Consider the following 22,950-nt stretch of genomic DNA (forward strand, 5'->3'; position numbering starts at 1 on the left):
TGTCTCGGTCTAGCCACCATTCTGCCATGTCAGAGATATTTAATGGGATTGAGGTGAAGGGAATGCCCCCGTGAGAGTGGACAGCGACCATAGTGCAGAACCAACAGTAGGTCTGATTAAATCTCTGAGCATACTCTTGGGCCATTTTAAGGAAGGTGTTGGCCCATAAGTCACGGCGGGTTATGAAATGTGCTGTCCCTTGTCCCTGTTCACCAGCAAGCCACAGTGTGATGGTCAGAGAGATCAGTCCAAGGGTGCTGATGGCAATGGCTGTCACGAGCAGCTGGATCCGTCCTCGCTGGTTGGTGTGGTGTCTTCCTCTGTGTGGTCCCTGTTCATAGGTTTTGGCGCCCTCTTGCAGCGGGTGGCATGTGTCCATTCGGGCCGTCCTTCCAGTTTCACAGCAGTCAGGGTCGTTATTAGGATCAGGGGAGAGAGAATCTTTTTCTAGTGATTTTATCATGACATAGTCCCCGGGTCAGAATGGATGAATGGGCACTGATTGGGGTGTGGGCAACGCGGTCTTGACCCAGTCGTGTGTAACCCTAATGCTCCTGCTAAGGGCCTGGACATAATCTAGCTGGGCCTCTGTGTCAGAAGAAGGGCTGTGTCTGTGTGAGTTACGGGGTCTGGTTGCAGTAGGCATAGATCACTCCATAAGTACTTCTAAAGGGGTGAGCCCAGTCGTGTGGTTTGCCTGTGCACATATAGTATAGAGGGCATGTGACAAGGCATCTGGCCAGGTCAGTCTTGTTTCTTGGGTGATTTTTATCAGTGTGATCTTAAGGGTGCCATTCATCTGCTTGACCATGCCTGACGACTAGGGTTGGTAGGGGATATGGTGTCAACATGGTATCCCTAGAGCCTCGCTAATGCCAGTCGTAAGCCTAGCCGTGAAGTGAGTCCCCCTGTCCGTCTCTATGCAACCGGGATCTCCAAATCTGGGGATGACATCCTTTAGGAGGCAGTTAACCACTGTGCATGCATCATCCTTCCTCATGGGAAATGCCTCTACCCATTTGGAGAACTTATCTATGATGGCAAGAATGTATTTGTAACCCGATTTTTGGGGCATGTGTGTGAAGTCAATCTGTAAGTAGCGAAAAGGTCCTTCAGGAACTGGCAGGTAGTCATATTTGGCAACATTTGTTCTGCAGGCACTGTGGGAGCAGGGCTTGGGCAGTGGCAGCAAATCCTGGTGCATACCAGGACTGATTCACAGTGTGCATCATACCTCTCTTGCCACTGTGACCGATGTCGTGGGCTGCTAGGGCCAGTACATGTAGGTGGGCTCTTGGGCAAATGATTCCGCCATCGGGGTGTACTAGCAGGTTGAGGGAAGGAGATTGTGTGGCCCCATTGTGGGCCCAACTGTCCTTTTGTTGCTGTGGAGCAGATTGTTGGGCAGCTCGCGCTGCCTCCATTGGGTCAGGGAATACTGGGGCCTTCGCTATTCTGGGGACCTGCAGGACGTAGGTGGTGAGCTGCATTGCGGCTTCCCAGGCTGCTGTGTCAGCAGAGTCATTCCCGAGGGTGACTGGGTCAGTGGCAGAGGTGTGAGCTGCGCATTTGATGATTGCTATAGCCGAGGGTAACAGGACTGCTTCCAGGAGATTGGAAATCTGCGCAGCGTGTTGTAGTGGCCTCCCTGCTGACGTGATGAAGCCTCTCTGTTTCCAGAGTGTGCCAAGATCATGGACGACTCTGAAGGCATATCTGGAGTCAGTATAAATGTTTGATTTGTGTCCTTTAGCAATGATCCAAGCCCTAGTGAATGCAAACAGCTCCACATCCTGTGCGGATGTGCCATCCGTCAGTGCAGCTTGAAAGGGGAGCAGATGACATACCCAGCCAATGTAAAGTAGTCTGCAGGCCTGAAGGATGAGCCGTCTGTATATAGTATGAGGTCAGGGTCGTCTAGAGGGGTTTCAGAGAGGTCAGGGTGTGGGGTGACAACTTGCTGAACAAGGTCTAAACAGTCGTGGTCATCTGCAATGGCGGTCTGAGTGAGGGGGAGCAGGGTAGCGGGGTTCAGGGCAGGGGCAGGTTGTAGGGACAGACTGGCTTTAGATAGTAAGTGACCTCACAGCCGGTTCTCCGGGTGGCAGTGAAATGTTGGGTTGCTGCTGAATTTAGCGGCAGGGAGACCGAATGGGGAACCAAAACAGTGCATGGATGATCCAGCACGATGGGGGGGGCCTTTTCTACTGTTCTTGCGGCCACTGCCACAGCTCTCAAACACACCAGCATTCCCCTGATAACAGGCGGTAGGTGTACAGAGTAAAAAGCAACAGGGTGCCAGAGATCCTCATGGATGCCGGTGTTAGGATGCCGGATGCAAATCCCTCAGATTCATTAACATATAGGTAGAAGGGCTGAGTGTCGTCTAGGACCCCCAGGGCAGGAGTAGAGATTAACCGCTGTTTTAATTCAGTGTATGCCCATTCCATCTATTGTGTCCAGGTCACATTTGCGGGCTTTTTTGGTGAGGCTGCCTCCCGTAGGGGCTGGTCAATGGCACAGTGGTCTGGGATCCAGTGACTGCAATAACTCACCATCCCCAGGAAAGCCTGTAGCTGAGTTCTTGTGGCTGGAGCTGAGTGATAGCTGCGATTCTTTCTTTGGATAGTGCCCTGAGGCCATATGAGAGTTTCTACCCCAAGTACTGTACTGTGTGCTGGCAGAGTCGCATCTTTTCGATGGAGACTCTATGTCCGTCTGCTGCCAGACAGCAGAGCAATGTGACAGTGTCCTGCATGCATGATTCCACGGAGGTGGAGGCCAGTAACAAATCATTCGCATACTGCAGGAGGGTGCTGTTGCATGGCAGGTGTAAAGTAGAGAGGGTAAGGTGTACTGCAGCGGCATAGACTGTGGGCCTCTCTGTGTAACCCTGGGGAAGCCTGGTCCATGTAATACTGGCAGCCGCCATACGTAAAAGTGAAAAGGTACTGACTCTCAGGGGACAATTTGATGGAGAAAAAGGCGGAGCAGAGGTCAATTACAGAAATGCAGGTGGTGGAGACAGCGATACTGGTGAGGACGGCGTTCGTGTCCAGGACCACTGGGAAGCAGGGAATTACAGTTGCATTTACAGCTCTGAGATCTTGGACAAAGCACTACTTTCCTGGCCTCCCGGGTTTTGGGATGGGTAGGATGAGTGTATTGCAGAGATTGTTTGTTAAAACTAGAATACCCTGCTGTAGGAGGGAATCAATCACTGGCTTGATGCCTTCTGCTGCTGCTGGGGACAGTGGGTATTGCCGGATAGACGGCACGATGGCTTCTTATTTTAGTGTGACAATGTGTGGTGGCCTGCGTGATTGGGGTGTTGTGCCCACTGTGAGGATGGGAGATCTGCTAGCAATAGGGGCTTCTCATAGGAGGAGGCAGTGTCTGGGGCTAGCTTGGATAAAGTGGCTGGGAGTGTTGCAGGAGTACAGCGCACACAGAACTCCTTCTGGGCAATCTCTACTAGAGGGGTAGGGGCTTGACTGAGGTGTGCGAAGTGGAGAGGGCGCCCCTTTAGGTGCACCATCATGTGGCCTAAATCCTTAGGGACCCACAGGGTCTTAACAATGAGGGGGATGTACGGAACAGCCATTGGGCCGTTGCAGAACAGTGAAGCCTGTTCCTTGCCAAGCTGTACCTCTGCCACTCCCTGTGGTCCCACAAAGTACAGGCCAGTGAGTGCTACCGGGGAGGGGAGAGCGAGATGAGGGTCCGCATGTGCAGCATATGGTGATGCTGGGTCCTGCAGGCTGGAAGCTGCACAGTGAAACTGACTGACAAAGCGGCCTGTCAGTATCACCCAGCGGAAGAAAGATAAAGTGGGGGATAAAGGGACCGTTGATAACAGGGAAAGCAGGGGGTCATGAAGAGCGTGGGTAGGGTGGTGGGGCGGGACCAGGTGTAGCAGGACTTGTCTGGTTAGGGGCTTCTGGGCCGCGGGTGATTGCCGCCCGCAATATGGAATAGTGGGTTTCCAGGGTCTCCAGTGTGAGGCCCTTCGGGGAACAGTGAATGCTGGCATTTAGTTTGTATAAGGTCTGATGGCCTAGGAGGGTGACTAGGCAGGTAGCAGAAATGCTGGCCACGTCAGGGACAGTGGCTGGTCTGACACTAAAGTTCACGGGTTGGGAGAGTGGCTCTGTCATGGGCACTCCCGAAATCCCCTACTGTACAGACAGTCCCGGAATCCTGATGAGCTGCCCGCCACCGCCTCCCCCCTTCCACATCCACATCCATCATTGGGTTTTCCGATGGGGAGTTGGAGAGGTGTATTGAGACTGCCTGCAAAATCTTCCTCTCATAGCAGCCCTAGTTTGTTTCAAGGGCATGGGGGAAGGGATCAGCCATAGGGTAGGCAGCCTGGTGAGGCTTTCCCCCAGGACACTGTTTGTCAGGTTAAGTTATGTTGTTTGTATACATGGGCATATGTAGGGAGCATACAATTGACGAGAGTCTGTACAGCCAGCTTCTCATTCTCTGTTAAGGGGATGCCTGCTGAAGAGTTCGAGATCTCCCTAAAGCCGGCAATGAAGTCTGGCAGGGGCTCGTCTGTTTTCTGCAGACGCCAGGTTAAAGCACCAAAGTCTGCGTGCTGTCTTGCAATAGTTTTTATCGCCTATTTCCCAGTGCTTTCCAGCCACCTGTCCCGGTCTGTAGCAGTGTCCCAGGGTTGGGTGGGGAAGTTAATGGTAGGGCGAATGGTTGCCCAGTGGGTTCCATAGGCGAGTTGTAACAGGGTCTGCACATCTTGTGGCAGACAGTTGTAAATGGTGGAAATTTGTAGCAGCCAATTAAAAAATGCGAATGGTCTTTTCAATGGGTCTAGGGCATCTTGCAACATTGCCCGGACGTCTGCGTGGGTCCAGGACTTATCAAGGGGAGTAGATCCAATTTTAAAACGAGGAAGTTAGCATTCAGTGCCCTGGTTTTTCAGGGCAGTCGCCGTGCTGCATGTGAGCCTGATGTTATTGTCTGGGTTGGGCAGCAGTAGTGAGTCAGGCTGCCCAGCAGCTGCTGTGTCCTGCTGCGAGCTTCTTGCGGGCTGCATGGTAACAAAGGTAGTCACTTCATGTAGCAGCGGGTCTGGCTCTGGGGCTGATAGGGAAAGTTTATGGTATTGCGGGGCGTAGGGCACTGGGGCTGTGCTCAGGGTGGTAGGGGTCTCTGCAGTTGGGGTCTTATTGCTGTGGTCTTTAACTTCAGGGGGCTGGTGATGTTTGGCAATGACCTGAAATTCTGCAAGACATTGCAACATGTAGATAGTGTCCCATGAGGGATCCCTACGCTCCCCCGTAATGGCCGTGATCCAGTGGGACAAGGTGTAGATGTCCCTTGTGAAGGGGATAACGTAACGGCTGTCCCCTGTATCTTTTAGCATGGTGTCTGCCGGTGACCCAGGTGTAACAAGAGCATCTCCTACCTTGTTTTTGCAGTTTACGTATTTACCATGCCTTTTCAGAGTACTCTTCCTCATGTTCGGCCCTGGGCCTTCCTCACCACATGGTTGGGGTTGCCCAGCTCCCACAGCTGGCATCTCCCAGCAGATGGTTGATGTCCGTGCCCCCATGGCGTCCTGGTCGTTTTAGGATGATTTGTAAGTGCTATATTTTAGGTTTTGAGGGAAAAAAAACAGGAGCTAACAGAACACAGGCAGTGAGTGATTGACCAGGTAAGGCAATAAAAGTTACTCAAGCTTGTAATCACTGACTACAAGCACTGAACAAACACAGGGCAAAAGTGAGGACTGCAGATGTGGAGATCAGAGTCTAGAATTCCTGATGAAGGGCTTTTGCCTGAAATGTCGATTTTCCAGCTCCTCAGATGCTGCCTGACCTGCTGTGCTTTTCCAGCACCACTCTAATCTAAACACTGAACAAACACAGCCAGGTGGGAGAACTGAAATTGACAAAGCAAGCACTCAGTAAGCACAGAACTCACAGACACACCCAAAACAAACCCTTAGAAACCACAGGCCAGGACAACACAGCTGGGCCCAAGTCAATGTTGTTGGAGCTGTGGATCTATCAGTAGTAAAGAGAAAATTTGATCAGTGGTCTCTCCACGTATTGTGCCTAACTTTCTCTGCCCGACCGTCTTTCTCCTGGCTAGAACAGGTTTGTGACAGAAGCCCTGGCTCAAGGTTAATCACGCGTGGGTCAAATTAAGGTTTGTTGCAAAAATTTCAGGTAATTAATTTAGCACAGGTGACGACTTCCACAAGCCCAGTCCACGTTGTTTAGTACCAGATTATCAGCTGCCAGTTAACTTACTTTCCCACCAGACGACCTACAGAGGCCCAGACATGGCAGCTTAAAATTCAGTTAACAATTTAGGAGCCAAGTACCCACCTCCACAGGCCAGAGTCACTACTCACGTTTGAAACTGCAGTGGCAGTCAGCTGCCAATTACTTAAATTTGGTCATTAATTTAGCCACTTACCAGACTAGCTCCACAGGCTAAGTTCTGGCAGCAATTTAGGAATCAAGTGCTCACCTCTACAAGCCAGAGTCACTACTCAATTTCCAAATTGCAGTAGCTGAAGCCAATTCGCCGCAGATCAGAACTGTGGCCACCCTTCGCAGTCATCCAGCCTTTCTCTGGTCTGACCCACTGAGCAGGGCTGGCCGCCAGATACCAATCGGGTTAAATTTAAAATGTGAGGTTCGCTTACCCTGTTGAGAGAGAGAAAAAAGGGCCTACCAACTAACGCCAAACAGTTGGAGAAATTTGCCCAAAAGGTTAGCGATCACAAAACACCACTCGAAGTGAAATTGACAGTTTATTACAAGCGATATTGCTGGAAGAGAAACAGACCAGCTGACACAGAACTGACAGTCTGTACAGGTAGATCAGATTTCTGTTCCCAGAGCTGAGGGTGAGACCAGTTTTATAATAATGCTGCACAATGACACTGATTAAGAAATGGGAAACTACAATGTTATGGAAGTGGAGTAATCTAGTTGCAAGGATGCTAATTGGAAAACAAATAACGGATGAATGTCCTGTTCCTTCACACAATCCAACATCCTGACAGTAACAACTGTTCCATTCCTCTTCACAGGTAGGTGTTAATATCTCCTCTGAAGTGGAGGTGCTTCCATTGTCCTATTCCTGGAGCATGTCCTTGATGGTGCCTTTGTGTCTAACCGGCTCTTTGTGTGGCTTTGGTATTGCTGGTTGTGAAACTGCCCTTGGGGCTTTAAGATATCTGTGGTGCTCTGTCACTGTTAGTGGTAGCTTAAAGTGTATTCCCTTGACTGCATGCTGTCTGATTTGGCTTGTGAGCTGCTTGGGAATTCTGGGTGTTTTGGTACAGTTTGGCTAATTTTGCTTTTGTGGGCCTATCGTGGGTTAGCAAATCTTTTTCCACAGTAGTTATGGGCGTTAATGGGCTTAAAGTTGACATTGGTCAATAGACTATTCCTAGAAACTGAGAAAGGGAAGACAAAAAAGGGAAAAGAAAATTCTAAAAAGGACAAGGTTTGCGTAAAGATTTGTAGTTCAGGTGCCAGTTGCCATAGTTTTAAGTATGTTTGTCAAGCTGGGAAGTGAGTTGCAGACGTTTCATCCCCTGTCTAGGTGACATCTTCAATGCTATGGAATATCCTGTAAAGTGCTGCTGCACTGTGTCTTCTGGAATTTAGTTCTGATCCTGCTGTTTCCAGTTGCCAGTTCCAGTTGTTCGTTGTAGTGGTCGGTATATTGGGTCTAGGTCTATGTGTTTGTTGATGGAGTCTGTGGATGAGTGCCACTCTTCTCTAAATTCTCTGGCTTTCCTCTGTTTAGCTTGTCCTATGGTCGTTGTGTTGTCCTAGTCAAATTTGTGGTCCTTGTCATCTGTGCGTATGACTACTCGGGACAGTTGGTTGTGACATTTAGTGGCTAGTTGGTGTTTGTGGGTCAGATTGCTAGTTGTCTGCCTGTTTGTCCTATATAGTGTTTCATGCAGTCTTTGCATGGAATCTTGTAAATTACGTTAGTCTTGCACATGATAGGTATAAGGCCTTTTGTCCTGGTGAATCGTTGTTTGAGCATAGCTGTCAGTTTATGGGCTGTCATGAATCCGAATAGTTGGAGGAGTCTGGCTGTTAGTTCCGAAATGTTTTTTATGTAAGGTAGCATGGTCAGTGATTTAGGTCATGGCATGTCCTAGACGCGTTGTTTATCTGCTAGGCATCTGTGGATGAAGTTGCAGGAAATCCATTCTTAGCGAAGGCTTTGTAGAGGTGTTCTTCTTCTCTTCACAGAGCAGGAGTGCTGCAGTGCGTTGTAGCCAGGATTCATGACAGCCCATAAACCGACAGCCACGCTCAGACAACAACTCACCAGGACAAAAGACCTTATTCCTATCATGTGCAAAACTAACATAATTTACAAGATTCCATGCAATGACTGCATGAAACACTATAGCACAAACAGACAGACAACTAGCAATCCACGTCCACGAACACCAATTAGCCACTAAGCACCACAATCAGCTGTCCCTAGTAGCCATACAGAGGCAAGGGACCACAAAATTGACTGGGACAACACAATGATCATAGGACATGCTAAACAGAGGACAGCCAGAGAATTTCTAGAGGCATGGTACTCATCCACAGATTCAATCAACAAACACATAGACCTGGACCCAATATACCAGCCACTACAAAGAAAAACCAGAACTGGCAACTGGAAACAGCAGGAACGGAACCAAATAAATTCCAGAAGACGCAGTACAGTAGCGCTTCACAGGAGGCTCCAAAGCACTGAAGATGTTACTTCGACACTTATGGATGAAACGTCTACAAATCAATTTCCCAGTTCAGTGAACATAAACTCTAAAAAGGACCTTGTGAAGTTGGTGGATTGGTTGAAATTGGAAGCAAGATCGACAAAAGATTTCAGTGCAGGCTAGAAACTACACTCACATAGAAATAAGTCTTTGTATTCATATCACCCCTCCATCATCACCCCATTTTAAAATGGTTGAAACTTTCATAAACTATTAAGAAACATGTAAACTTTCAAATACTGTCATAAACTTTTAAGTATATTTCAATGCTTTTAAATACTTAAGCAAGCTTTGACTGCCCAGTGACTGCTTTGGGGAATATCTTGAACAAGCTGTTTTGATTTCTAGTAGTAGCTGTGAGCCCATAGTGAACTTGAGAATTTATATTACTTCAAATTGTCAGAGAAATGGGTGAATAAATTCAGACTCAATCTTACATGAGTAGCAATTAACTTTCTTCCCGCTCACCTAGTCTGGGTCTCAACCAGTCTGGAACTGCACTTAAACTGTTCAGAGTGAACCTAAAATATTTCTGCCTGCCTTGTGTAAAGGTGAAGAGAAAGGATATGTATTATCCTTAATACTCTACTATTAAAGTACTTTCAGTAACAAGTACTCCATTTGTTGTCCTTTGACTTGGAATTTGTTTGAGACTTCATGGACCAACCTGGATGTTTTGCTCCCTTAGAAAAGTACATCATATGATCATTCCAATTAACATGTGTCCCTTCTTACATTATGTATAATTATTTGTAGAGGAGAGCAAAGAATTTCCACAATAATATCTCCAGTACAACATTTAACCAATAATTCATTTCTGAAGACTGAGAAAACAACTGTCCTGCCTTAGAATAATATCAATGATATGCTTGCTATGATTGCTTGAAAACCTGAACCCGAAGAGTTGGGGTTTTAAAGCACCTGCCTCCTTTAAAGTGCATAAATTTTTATTTGTATCCTACTTAGATATGACAAGCCCACAGAATGTCAATGTTTATTAAGTTGACAGTAATGATCAGGATTCAGCCTTTAAATCAACATGTAAATGTCAAGTTTACTATGTACCTTTTGTTCTGAATGAACATTAAAAGAATACACATTTTCTCCACCTAGTTTGATTAAACAATCTCCACAATAATATTTCATCCATGTTCTGTACATTTAATAATTCATAGTAACATCTTTTGATTGATGGTGAATATATTGCTATTTAGTTACAACTTGTTGCAATTGAGGATAATCATTGCCTGGAAACTGAATTTGACCAGCCATATAAATGCTGCAAATACAAGAGCAAATAATTCATCCCCAGATTCCTGAAAAACTGTTCATCAACTACAAAGCACAAAGTAAGGAGTGTGCTTTTCCAACAACATGTAAGAAGCTTGACAGATCCAGGACAAATAGCCTGCATGATTGGCACCGCATCCACAAAAAGTATTCAGTTCCTCAAACACTAAAGCACTAGTGCAGGAGCATATACTGAGAAAGTCTACAGCCTTAAAACTTGTCTTTAAATATTTAGACTAAAATGTAATGCTGAATTATAGAACACATTTGCTGCACTAGAAAATAGACAGGTAGGAAGGCTCAGAAAAGGTGGGTGGGGGGATCTCAAGGAATGCGGAAGATAGGGACATCTGTGCTCACCAAGTGATAATGGGATGCTCTAAGGCAATTAAAAACATTTGCCTTAGCATCGGTGAACCTGCATGACAGGACACCAAGTGATAATATTCACGGCCGTTCCCTTGTGAAATTAATGACAGTGTTTGATTCTAACCTCAAAACAAAACGGGGTACTATCAAAAGCCTTGGAATTGATGGTCAGATCTTGTCAATTATAATGGATTCTTATTATCTCTTGCAAGTGGGGCAGACACAGAGAGAAAAACATCTTTGCTGTTACAAGATCCTGACTTGAGAGTTCAAAAGGACACCAGAGAGAGAGAGAGAGAGACCATTTTAGTGCTGAGGCTATTGAAGCCAGTAAAAAATTAACTCTTAGTACTTATCTGTTATGGATTGTATTTAATTGCATTTCAGGACTTTATGATGATATTGAGTAGCCATTACTGGTTATGAAATACAAACTTTGTAAAAGGTAATATTAATGAAGCTTTAACTTACTTGCTCTTCTTGCAGACCACTCTACAGACCTTGCAGACTACCCCACTGTCAATTCTAACTAACCATATCTTATGTCTTATTTGAATTTGAATCACAACCCTGAAAAGAAAGCATATTTAATTGGAAGACTAATGAATCAGTTTAAATGCAACTTTATGGTAACATCTCAGCCTCAGGTACAGAATGATTCAGTGCTTAAAAAGCAGGAGTCTGCTCCTAACTTAGAAATTTTTCTAGGTCTAATATTGAAGAGATTCTGGCACAATGTGTCAGGAAGCCATTTTATGGTCAAAAGTTTGCCCTCCTTGCTAAGAAACCATTTTGTAAAATAATTGTATCTGACATGTGAGCTGAGCAAGGTTACTTTATGAACTCTCCAATTAGCTCAGACTGGTACCTCTTTATGATAGGAGTTTATCTTGCTAGCAGGCACCTAACTCAGCTGGGCATGTTTCTCCCACCAGATGAATGGCTTAGGGCCGTAGGAGCGATTAGTCAAGTGTACACAAACCTTTCAATTAACTTTTCATCCTTACAAATTATTGTCTTTCACTGTTATTTGTCTAATTAAGAACATGCAATGTTTTTGTAAACTTTTATATTAAGGAAGCCACTTTGTATCAGTACATTGGAGTAGCCTGCTGGGGCACTCGAAGAGCTAGTACCCTACTTTCCTAGGTATTAGAAACTAGTTAGTTTAGCTTATAGGTATCAGCATTATGTTGTAGCAGTGATGCTATTGGTAAATAAAAGGGATGACTAAAATTAAACTAATCTGCCTGTAAGAGGTTTTTTATTCCAGACTTCCCAATCTCCGGGACAAACCAAGAGAGAAGCTTATATGTCTGAGTCCATAAGGGATTCCCTGGGCCGTCTCAAATTTGTACTTTAATAATACCATCCACAAGATGAACTACAGGAGTTCAGCAAGGCTTCTTAGACAGCACCTTTCAAACCCCATGACCAATACTGTCTAGAGGGACAAGGGCAGCAGATACATGGGAATATCACTATCTAAATGTTCCTCTCCAAGCCACTTGCCACCCTTACTTGGAAATATGCATAGCTGTTCCTTCAGTGTCACTGGGTCAAAATCCTCGAAATCCACCCCTTCCCTGCATTGTGAGGGTACCTACACAAAATGGACAGTGGTTCAAGAAGGCAACTCACAACCACCTTCTCACGAGACCATAAGATCTTAAGTATAACTAATATTGGGCAATAAATGCCCAGTGAACCCATAAATTAATAAGAAAAGTTTCTCAAAGAGTGAGACACCATGGTTTTTCATTAAAATTACATAGATGGTTAGTGCATTGCTTCAGCAGTGAGTGGAATTATATCAAAGCATGACAAAATCAAAGAAAGCTGATGATCATGTGAGTGACTAGTTTTGTGTAGTATAACTAAGAGTCATATTGCAACCATCTGCCTTTTGATTTGATTCATTGTATCTCCTAATATTGGATACATCAACATTATGCCTTCAGGTAATACTATTATTTGTCGTCTAGTTCATTGGTTGAGGTTTTCCACCATCTTGAAAATATTAGTGTTAACCTTTTGTGACATTATGGACATTGCAAGTTTCAACTTTTCCTCCATGATGGCCAGATGCCTTTCAACTTTGTTTCCCAGGGCTTGATGCTTCTGCTGTGGAATGCTGACACCAGAAATGCAACAAGAGATTTCACCACAAGCTTAGCCCAAAGATTATGAAGCAGAGATTCTTTATTTCACTGGCACAGATCATTACAAACAGGAAGGGGAAATAAGAATAAACAGGGAAGTTTTTACAGTGTATTCATAGAATGAATCCTGTGGATTACATTGGGCTGAGGGGTCTTCTGACCATCTGCTTTCCCTTTCCAATAAATATACTTTTTTTCCACTAAGAGTCTTTTGGCTGTTCCAGCTGTCTTTTATCACTGTTGCTACCTGTTACTGGAGGTCCTGTACTTTTTTACTTCAATATCCTTTGTCAAAGACTTGTTACAAGCATCCTTGCATTTGAGGATAGATGGATAGGATGCAGGAGTTATGAGAAGGTGACAGCTTTTGTGAAGTGAACTTTTTTTCCCTCTTTCCCCTTTGCAATTGTGACCCTCCAGTACAGATGAAAGGGATTTTCTTTTTGTTTTTTTAAAAATGAGATTGTGTGCTTTGCCTTTTTGATCCAGTATAATTGTTTTTGCAAATTAGCCCATAGCCATTATAATTGGTTCAAAGTAATTTTATTAATATCAAACATTAATCCACTATGGAGCAGATGGTGGAGAAGTTGAAAAGTAGAAAAATAGTTAACCAATGAGGATTTTCTTCTCTGAATGTAGCAAATATATGAAATTATTTACTGCAAAGAACTGTTGAGGCTGGGTCATTGAATATATTCAAGGCTGAGAGAGACAGATTTTTAATCAATGAGGGAAATAAAGATTATAGGAAAAAGGCAGGAAAGTAGAGTTGAGGGTTATCAGATCTGCCATGATCTTAGTGAATGGCTCGACTAATTCATTGGGCTGAGTGGCCTCCTTCTGCTCCTGGATCCTATAGTCTTGAGAACTATAAAGTACCTGTACTCCCTTACCATATATTGGAAAAATGATTGCAGCTCCCAGACACTTGTTCTATTGGGGCCAATGTTGCTGATAGACCTGATACAATGTTCAGTTTGACCTGGCTGGTTGCTGCTTGTGAGCGAGGTCGTGATTGTAACCTTGGTTTCTTGTTATTGGTAAACACGGATGCAAATAAAATATGATGCAGTTTAAAACAAATGGTTTGAACGATTCAGTCGTCCTCTTTGTTTGAAAAACAGTTTCTTATGAAAGAATCTTACAATGTAATATGCATGATTTTAAAAGATCAGGTTGTGTTCTTATGAGTGACAGCAGTCACCGGGTGGAACATCTACCTCCCCAGGGTCAGGGCATGACAATGGGGGGCGGGGTTTGGTGAAGTGCCGTCGCGCGGGGATGAGGTCGGCGCAGGGTCACGTGCCCTTTGTTGTGGAGCGTGGCGGGTGCTGACGTTCTCCCGCTCAATGAATGGGAATGTGTGAGGTTCCGGGAATTGAGCTGATCCTCAACCAGGAGGTGGAGGGTAGAGCACCCCACTGTCCGCACGGTAAGGAGGGACCGCGGGAGCACTGCAGTTCAATCGGTGGATTGATGTTTACTCCATGCATGCTGCAGGCCGGGGAACCGCCATGACAAATGACGAGTGAAATGCGACATACTTTTAAAGGAAAAGTAACAGTGGCATTGGCATATTGCTCATTAGGTCAGGATGTATTTGCATTTGCCGAGTTAACGACTCTGATCTTCGGTCAGAATGGCAGCTGTTATGAACTTAGCTGCTACATTTATAATTTGCACTCTGCACAAATGCTATCTGATCTAGTGAATGTCATTTTATCTTCGGTTAGAAATAACAGCCTCAGTTTATAAAAGTGCAATTTTCAATGTGCGACTAACACCATGTGCTTTAAGACAGGCCTATCGACACCAGTGGGATAATGTTAGCAATGCATTTAGATGAGATTACTTACAGTGTGGAAACAGGCCCTTCAGCCCAACAAGTCCACACCGACCTGCCGAAGCGTAACCCACCCATACCCCTACATCTACCCCTTACCTAACACTATGGGCAATTTAGCATGGCCAATTCACCTGACCTGCACATCTTTGGACTGTGGGAGGAAACCGGAGCACCCGGAGGAAACCCACGCAGACACAGGGAGAACATGCAAACTCCACACAGTCAGTCGCCTGAGGCGGGAATTGAACCTGGGTCTCCGGCACTGTGAGGCAGCAGTGTTAACCACTGTGCCACCTTTATGTGAAGCCTGCGATAGTGGTTGAGTCAACTGGAGTTCAGTTGATCATTCAGTTCAAGGAAAATGGTTTTGGGTTCAATTCTTGACGAAAGTTGGAGCTGCTTTCTTGGGGGTCATAAGCCAGGCCCTACCTCTCCCTCAAGTGGATGTAAAAGATCCCATATAATTAGTTTGAAGAAAGGCAGAGCAGTAACCATTCTTGTCTTGGCTACTATTGACCTCTTAATTAGCATTGCACAAACAGATGATCTTATTGCTTTTAGTATTGGCTGTTGGGTTTTGTATAGTACAGCAGTGACTTCTAATGTACTTCAGTGGTTGGAAAGTATTTTGAGACAACTGCAAAATATAACTTTATTAAAAAACAGTTTTTCCCCCTTTTTTTAATCAAAGTTAAGGGCAGCTCATTGCAAACGACAGATGTTAAGAGAATGGAAAAATTCTCTGTTGACATGAACTTTGTACTTTATCCATGAATGTCGGACCAACTCTAAGCTCTTAAGTTCTTGAATTAATTTTTCGTTGGTGATACCGTAGGTTTTTGAAATTCATTTGTGGGCTAAGGACATTGGCCAGGCCAATACTTATTGTCTATTCCGAGATGCCCTTGAGAAGTTAGTGATTTGCCTGCTCAAGTCGGTTCAGTGTATGTGGACCCATATGTTGTTAGGGAGTGAGTTCCAGGATTTTGACTCAATAACATTGAAGGAACAGCGATTATATTTAAAGTCAGGATTATTGGTGGCTCGGAGGGGAACTTGCAGGTGGTGGCATTCCCATGTAGCTGCTGCCCTTGTCATTCTCAACAGAAGTGGTGTGAGTTTGGAAGGTGCTGTCTAAGGACCTTTGGTGAATTTCTGCTGTGTTTATCATATATGGTGTACTCTGCTGCTATTAAGCACTGGGATGGAGGCCGTGGATGTGGTGGCAATCAAGTGGTTGCTTTGTCCTGGATGATTGACACATCTTCAGTGTTGTCGAAGCTGCACCCATCAGGGCAAGAGGGGAGTATTACTTCACACATCTCACTTGTGCCTTGTCTATGGAGGACAAGCATTGGGGAATCAGGAGGTGAGCTATTCACTGCAGGATTCCTGGCTCTTGCTGTTGTCGCTGCAATGTTTATATGGCTAATTGAGTACAGTTTCTGGTCATTGGTAACCCCAAGATATTGACTATGGGGGATTCGGTAATGGTAACACCATTGAATGTCAAGGGTTGATGGTTGGATGCTCTTTTGTTGGAAATGGTCATTGTATGGTACTTGTGTGGCATGAATGTTACTTGCTGCATGTCAACCCAAGCCTGGATATTTGTCAGATCTTGCTCCATTCCATTTATGTATAGTCTTCTTGAGTATCTGCGCAATTGCAAATGATGCTGAACATTGTGCAATCATTAGCTGAGTCCATTGGGAAGGCTGTCAGCCTGAGAGGGATGACTATCCCAGGCAGCGGAGGACTGCAGGTCAGGGCCTCCCTGATGTCACTATTTTCTGCTCAGCTCCGCTGTCACTGCATAGACTCATGAGCATTAGCGACCAGGTGGAACTGGCCTTGGGAGCCAAGATAAATTGAGGCAAGAGAGAGGCCATGTTCTTTGGGAACTGTGCCGACTGATTCTTTCTCCCGTTCACTACCAGGGCAGATTATCTGAAAGTGCTGGGAATATGGCTTGAATAGGAGGAAGCATGTACAGAAAAATTGGGAGGAGCATTCTGCCAAGGTAAGGCAGTAACTGGGTTTTTGGAGAGCACCGCTCCCTCTCCATTGTGGGTAGAAACCCATCATCAAGTGTGAGATATTCTCGGTTTGGCTGTATGTGGTGCGGATCTGACCCATTTCCCTGAACCTGCCTCATTGCAGTCACCCAAGTCAACTTCCACTTCATTTGGAGGTCAAAGATAGACCGTGTCCACAGGGACACAATATATAAAGCTCTGGATATGGGGAGAAAGATATACCCAATGCTAGCTATATCCTGATGGTCACCTTTGTGTGCAGTCACATCAAGCCTTGCGAAGACCCTGAAGTGTCACTGCGTACTGTCCCTGGTGTTGTGAGGGATAGAACTAGCCTCGGCACCATGGAACCCTTGAAGTGGTTGGACCGTTCTGTTTCTCCTAACCTTTGTGGAAAAATTTGTCAAGGCATGCATGTCTATGGGCAAAGTACTGGAAAAGAGCATTAGAACAATTAGTGGTTGTTTTTGACCAGTGTAGACTCTTATGGACTGGAAGGTCTTTTTCTGTGATGTGGACCCTTATGACTCTGGGTCTGGCAGAATTCGTGGAACTATAAGCTAAGTTAGTATAAAAGGTTGGTGATCCTCTGTCAGGCTTGGCCTGCCATGTGACACAGCCAATGCTGTCTACCTCATACACTGCAGACAAGGATGTCTTGGTATGGTATATTGGCGAGACCATGCAAACAGTATGACCGTGCATGAATGGACACTGCACAACAATCGCCAGACAGGAGTGAACCTTTCTAGGCAGGAACATGTCAATGGTCAAAGATATTCAGCATCTGATCTTCGGGTAAGCATCTTCCAAAGCAGCCTTTGAGATACACAACAAAGCAGAATCGCTATACAGAAACTGAGCACCAATTTCCGTTCCCATGAAGATGGCCTCAACTGCGATCTTGGGTTCATGTTGTGCTTCATGTAACCCCACCATACTGTTCTTTATCTGTAAAATCTTCCTTACTGTCCTGTTTGATACCATTACCTTGACAACTTATGATCTCTCTACCGTAATTAGTTTGTACAGTTTTGGATTATTTGTTACTTTGCCTCGATCCTTGGCATGCGAACTTTATACCTATCATAAAAACTAAAAGACCAGTTCTGGTCGCTGGGCCTGAAACGTTAACTTCGATTTCTCGTCACAGATGCTGCCAGACCTGCTCAGCTTTTCCAGCAACCTCTGTTTTTGTTTTGTATATGTTATTCCAGCTATCTGGTTTTTCTCCAGTATCACCTTATTTCAATTTTTTTGCGTACTTATCTCTCTGCCTCAATTAACAGGATTATAAATCATCCCTTCACTTGCTGTTCAGCTGTTGACACTTTACTCACATCGTCTGACACTTCTGATCACCTGCAGAGACTTATTATTCAACTTGTTGACACTCCAGTCACAGCATTCATGTGATCTTTTGATCTCTCTGCTATAAATTCTGTGCCTGTGTACCTCTCTATACTTCCCCTGATGAAGGGGCTCCAAAAGCTTGAGAGTTCAAATTAACCTGTTGGACTATAACCTGGTGTCGTGTGACTTCTGACCTGGTCCACTCCAGTACAACACAGGCACCTCCATATCATAGCCGCTATGTCATTGTTTTTCAATGGGCATTTGCATAAACAGACTTTTTTTGATTGTATCTTGGTACATGACAGCAATAAAGGGTGGCACGGTGGCACAGTGGTTAACACTGCTGCCTCACAGCACCAGGGTCCTCTGTTCGATTCCCGCCTGTTTATGTGGAGTTTGCACATTCTCCCAGTGTCGCGTGGGTTTCCTCTGGGTGCTCTGGTTTCCTCTCACAATCCAAAGATGTGCAGGTCAGGTGAATAGGCCATGTTAAATTGCCCACAGTTATAGGTGCGTTAGTCAGGGGTAAAATAAGGATTTGGGTGGGTTTCTGTTCGGAGGGGCGATGTGGACCTGTTGGGCAGAAGGGTCTGTTTCCACACTGTAGCGAATCTAATCTAATATAATCTAAAATTGGTGAAAAGTGTTGTTTTGTGTGCTATATGGGCAGATTGTATCATACAAAATGCATCAGGATAGCAGAACAGAGAGCAGAATACAGTGTTAGAGCTGCAGAGAAGGCGCAGAGAGCGAGATCAGAATTAACATTTGAGGGGTCTGTTCAGAAGTCTGGTAACAACAGGGAAGAAGCTGTTTTTGAATCTCTTCATATGCGTATTCAAATTTTGTATCTTCTGCCTGAGGGGAGAGAGTGGAAGAGAGCATAACTGCGATGTGAAGGGTCTTTGGTTGCTTTCCTGAGACAGTGGGAAATACAGTTGGAGTCAATGGATGGAAGGCTAGTTTGTGTGGTGGACTGAGCTGTGTTTACAACTCCTAATTTCTTGCAGTCTTGGGGCGAGCTAGATATGGGGAGGATAAGATGGCATGGTGGGTCATTGAATAATATGGCTCCCTCACAGCACGATGGATCCTGTGGACTCTGGTAACTGTCTGTTTGGAGTTTGCACATTCTCCCCATACCTATGTTGGTTTCCTCCAGGTGCTGTGGTATTCTCCCACAGTCCAAAGATTTGCAGGTTAGGTGAATTAGCCGTGTTAAATTGCCCATGGTGTTCAGGGATGTGTCGGCTATGTGCATTAATTAAGGGAAATGTAGAGTAATAAGGTAGGGAAATTGGTCTGGGTCAGTTACTCTTCAGAGGGTATGGTGTGGACTTTTCGATTAGATTAGATTCCCTACAGTGTGGAAATAGGCCCTTCAGCCCAACTAGTCCACACTGGCCCTCTGAAGAGACCCATCCCCCTAACTAATGTACCTAACTCTATGGGCAACTTAGCATGACCAATTCACCTAACCTGCACATCTTTTGACTGAGGGAGGATACCACAGCACCCGGAGGAAGCCCACGCGGACATGGGGAGAATGGTCTTCTTGGGCCAAGTGGCTCATTTCCAATCTGTAGGGAGTCTAGGATGATGATTTGCCATAACAAGCTGTGATGCATTCGAATAGGATGCTTTTTGTGGCACATCTATAAAAATTGATGGTAAGCACTGGAGTGTACAAAGTTAAAAATCACACAACACCAGTTGTAGTCCAACAGGTTTATTGGGAAGTACTAGCTTTTGGAGTACTGGTCTTTCATTAGGTAGCTGTGGAGCAGGATTATAAGACACAAAATTTTGTGGCGAAACATGTCATGCATCTAATAGGATATAATGAACAAACCTAGATTGCTGTTAAGTCTTTCGTCTTTTAAAATGGGTTGCAGGTTTAGGTTCATTAATATGTAAATCCCAATTTTGAGTCAGACTGGTTCCATTTCCAAAGTAGGAACTGCAGGCAGACTTTTAAGGCATTGTCTGAGCTGAGATGTCATTTTTTTAAATATAAAATCATAAGTTATCTTGAGAATGTGACTTGAAAGACGTTCTGGGATTTACATATTAATGAACCAAAACCTGCAACCCATGAAAGACTTAACAGCAATCTAGGTTTGTTCAATATATCATATCAGTTGCATGATACTGATCTGTTGCTATAAGTTCTGTTTCTTATGATCCTGCTCCACAGCTACTTGATGAAGGAGCAGCGCTCCATAAACCAGTACTTCCAAATAAACATGTTGGATTACAACCTGGTATTGTGTGATTTTTTTTTTAACTATAAAAATTGGTAAGTGTCCTTGTGGACATGCCAAATTTCCTTAGCCTCCTGAGGAAATAGAGACATTGTTGTGCTTTTTTTCAATGTATCATTGTATCAATGTGATCTGAAATCTACATTCTTGTGGACTGGGTGACCATAAGACCATAAGACCATAAGACATAGGAGTGGAAGTAAGGCCATTCGGCCCATCGAGTCCACTCCGCCATTCAATCATGGCTGATGCGCATTTCAGCTCCACTTGCCAGCGTTCTCCCCGTAGCCCTTAATTCCTCTAGACAACAAGAACCTATCAATCTCGGCCTTGAAGACATTTAGCGTCCCGGCTTCCACTGCACTCCGTGGCAATGAATTCCACAGGCCCACCACTCTCTGGCTGAAGAAATGTCTCCGCATTTCCGTTCTGAAATGACCCCCTCTAATTCTAAGGCTGTGTCCACGGGTCCTAGTCTCCTCGCCTAACAGAAACAATTTTCTAGCATCCACCTTTTCAAAGCCATGTATTATTTTGTACGTCTCTATTAGATCTCCCCTTAATCTTCTAAACTCCAACGAATACAATCCCAGTATCCTCAGCCGTTCCTCATATGCTAGACCTGTCATTCCAGGGATCATCCGTGTGAATCTCCGCTGGACACGTTCCAGTGCCAGTATGTCCTTCCTGAGGTGTGGGGACCAAAACTGGACACAGTACTCCAAATGGGGCCTAACCAGAGCTTTATAAAGTCTTAGTAGTACATCTCTGCTTTTATATTCCAACCCTCTTGAGATAAGAGACAACATTGCATTCGCTTTCTTAATCACAGACTCAACCTGCATGTTTACCTTTAGAGAATCCTCGACTAGCACTCCCAGATCCCTTTGTGCTTTGGCTTTATTAAGTTTCTCACCATTTAGAAAGTAGTCCATTCCTATATTCTTTTTGCCAAAGTGCAAGACCTCGCACTTGCTCACGTTAAATTCCATCAGCCATTTCCTGGACCACTCTCCCAACCTGTCTAGATCCTTCTGTAGCCTCCCCACTTCCTCAGTACTACCTGCCTGTCTACCTAACTTTGTATCATCGGCAAACTTCGCTAGAATGCCCCCGGTTCCCTCATCCAAATCATTAATATATAATGCGAACAGCTGTGGCCCCAGCACCGAACCCTGCGGGACACCGCTCGTCACCGGCTGCCATTCTGAAAAAGAACCTTTTATCCCAACTCTCTGCCTTCTGTTAGATAGCCAATCCTCAATCCATCCCAGCAGCTCACCTCGAACACCATGGGCCCTCACCTTGCTCAGCAGTCTCCCGTGTGGCACCTTATCAAAGGCCTTTTGAAAGTCCAGATAGACCACATCCACTGGGTTCCCCTGGTCTAACCTACTTGTTACCTCTTCAAAAAATTCCAACAGGTTTGTCAGGCATGACCTCCCTTTACTAAATCCATGTTGACTTGTTCTAATCAGACTCTGCTCTTCCAAGAATTTAGAAACCTCATCCTTAATGATGGATTCTAGAATTTTACCAACAACCGAGGTTAAGCTGATTGGCCTATAATTTTCCATCTTTTGCCTTGATCCTTTCTTGAACAAGGGGGTTACTACAGCCATCTTCCAATCGTCCGGGACCTTTCCTGACTCCAGTGACTCTTGAAAGATCTCAACCAATGCCTCTGCTATTTCCTCAGCAACCTCTCTCAGAACTCTAGGGTGTATCCCATCGGGGCCAGGAGATTTATCAATTTTAAGACTTTTTAACTTTTCTAGCACTATCTCTTTCGTAATGGCAACCATACTCAACTCAGCCCCGTGACACCCTTTAATTTTTGGGATATTACTCCTGTCTTCCACTGTGAAAACTGACGCAAAGTACTTGTTAAGTTCTCCTGCTATTTCCTTATCTCCCATCACTAGGCTCCCTGCATCAGTTTGAAGTGGCCCAATGTCTACTTTTGCCTGTCGTTTGTTTCTTATGTACTGAAAGAAACTTTTACTATTATTTCTAATATTACTGGCTAGCCTACCTTCATATTTGATCCTCTCATTTCTTATTACACTCTTTGTTATCCTCTGTTTGCTTTTGTATCCTTCCCAATCTTCTGATTTCCCACTGTTCTTAGCCACTTTATAGGATCTCTCTTTTTCTTTAATACATTTCCTGACTTCCTTTGTCAGCCAAGGTTGTCTAATCCCTCCCCGGTTAATCTTTCTTTTCTTGGGAATGAACCTCTGTACAGTGTCCTCAATTATACCTACAAACTCCTGCCATTTTTGCTCTAGTGTCTTCCCGGTTAGCCTCTGCTTCCAGTCTAAAGATTTAACAGTTAATCCTAACTGAAATAATGCCTACTGGAGAAGGTAGATAATTCAGTATTAGACAGATATTAATTTGTAAAAAGAAAGTAGTCCGATTTAGTCTATATACAAAAAAAATTGCGGAACACATTGTGTATCATTACTTTGGATAAATCTGTTTAGCTCAGTTGGCTGGATTGTTTGTTTACAGAGCAGTGTGATGCCAACAGTGTGGGTTCAATTCCCATTACCAGTTTGAGGTTACCTAGAAGGACTCTCCTTCTCAACTTCTTCCCTTGCCTGAGGTCTGGTGGCCCTCGGGTTAAATCACCACCAGTTGCTTCTCTCTGATGAGAGAGCAGCCCTCTTGGTCTGGTAAGACTATGGTGATAACAACAACAGCACCATTACTTTGGATAAGCAAATGTGTGGTCACATTAAAAGAGATTGTTACAACTGGTAGATATAGTTCATTGTTGGAAACTGCATTCAACCAAATTGGACTAAAAGATGTTATTTTCCAAATGGTG

The 22,950-nt window shown here is 44.7% G+C and overlaps 1 protein-coding gene across 1 annotated transcript in view; it reads left to right on the plus strand.

Moving 5' to 3' along the window:
- The first annotated feature begins 13,910 nt into the window (after window positions 1-13,910).
- The window catches only part of zcchc4 (zinc finger, CCHC domain containing 4), a 95,808-nt gene continuing 86,768 nt past the window's right edge, over window positions 13,911-22,950 (plus strand). Inside the window, exon 1 of the mRNA XM_072564581.1 lies at window positions 13,911-14,041. Coding sequence (XP_072420682.1) covers window positions 13,963-14,041 — 79 coding nt within the window. The 5' untranslated portion in view covers window positions 13,911-13,962. The remainder of the gene's footprint in view (window positions 14,042-22,950) is intronic.

The sequence above is a fragment of the Chiloscyllium punctatum genome, chromosome 1 (genome assembly GCF_047496795.1).
Source record: "Chiloscyllium punctatum isolate Juve2018m chromosome 1, sChiPun1.3, whole genome shotgun sequence".
NCBI lineage: Eukaryota > Metazoa > Chordata > Chondrichthyes > Orectolobiformes > Hemiscylliidae > Chiloscyllium > Chiloscyllium punctatum.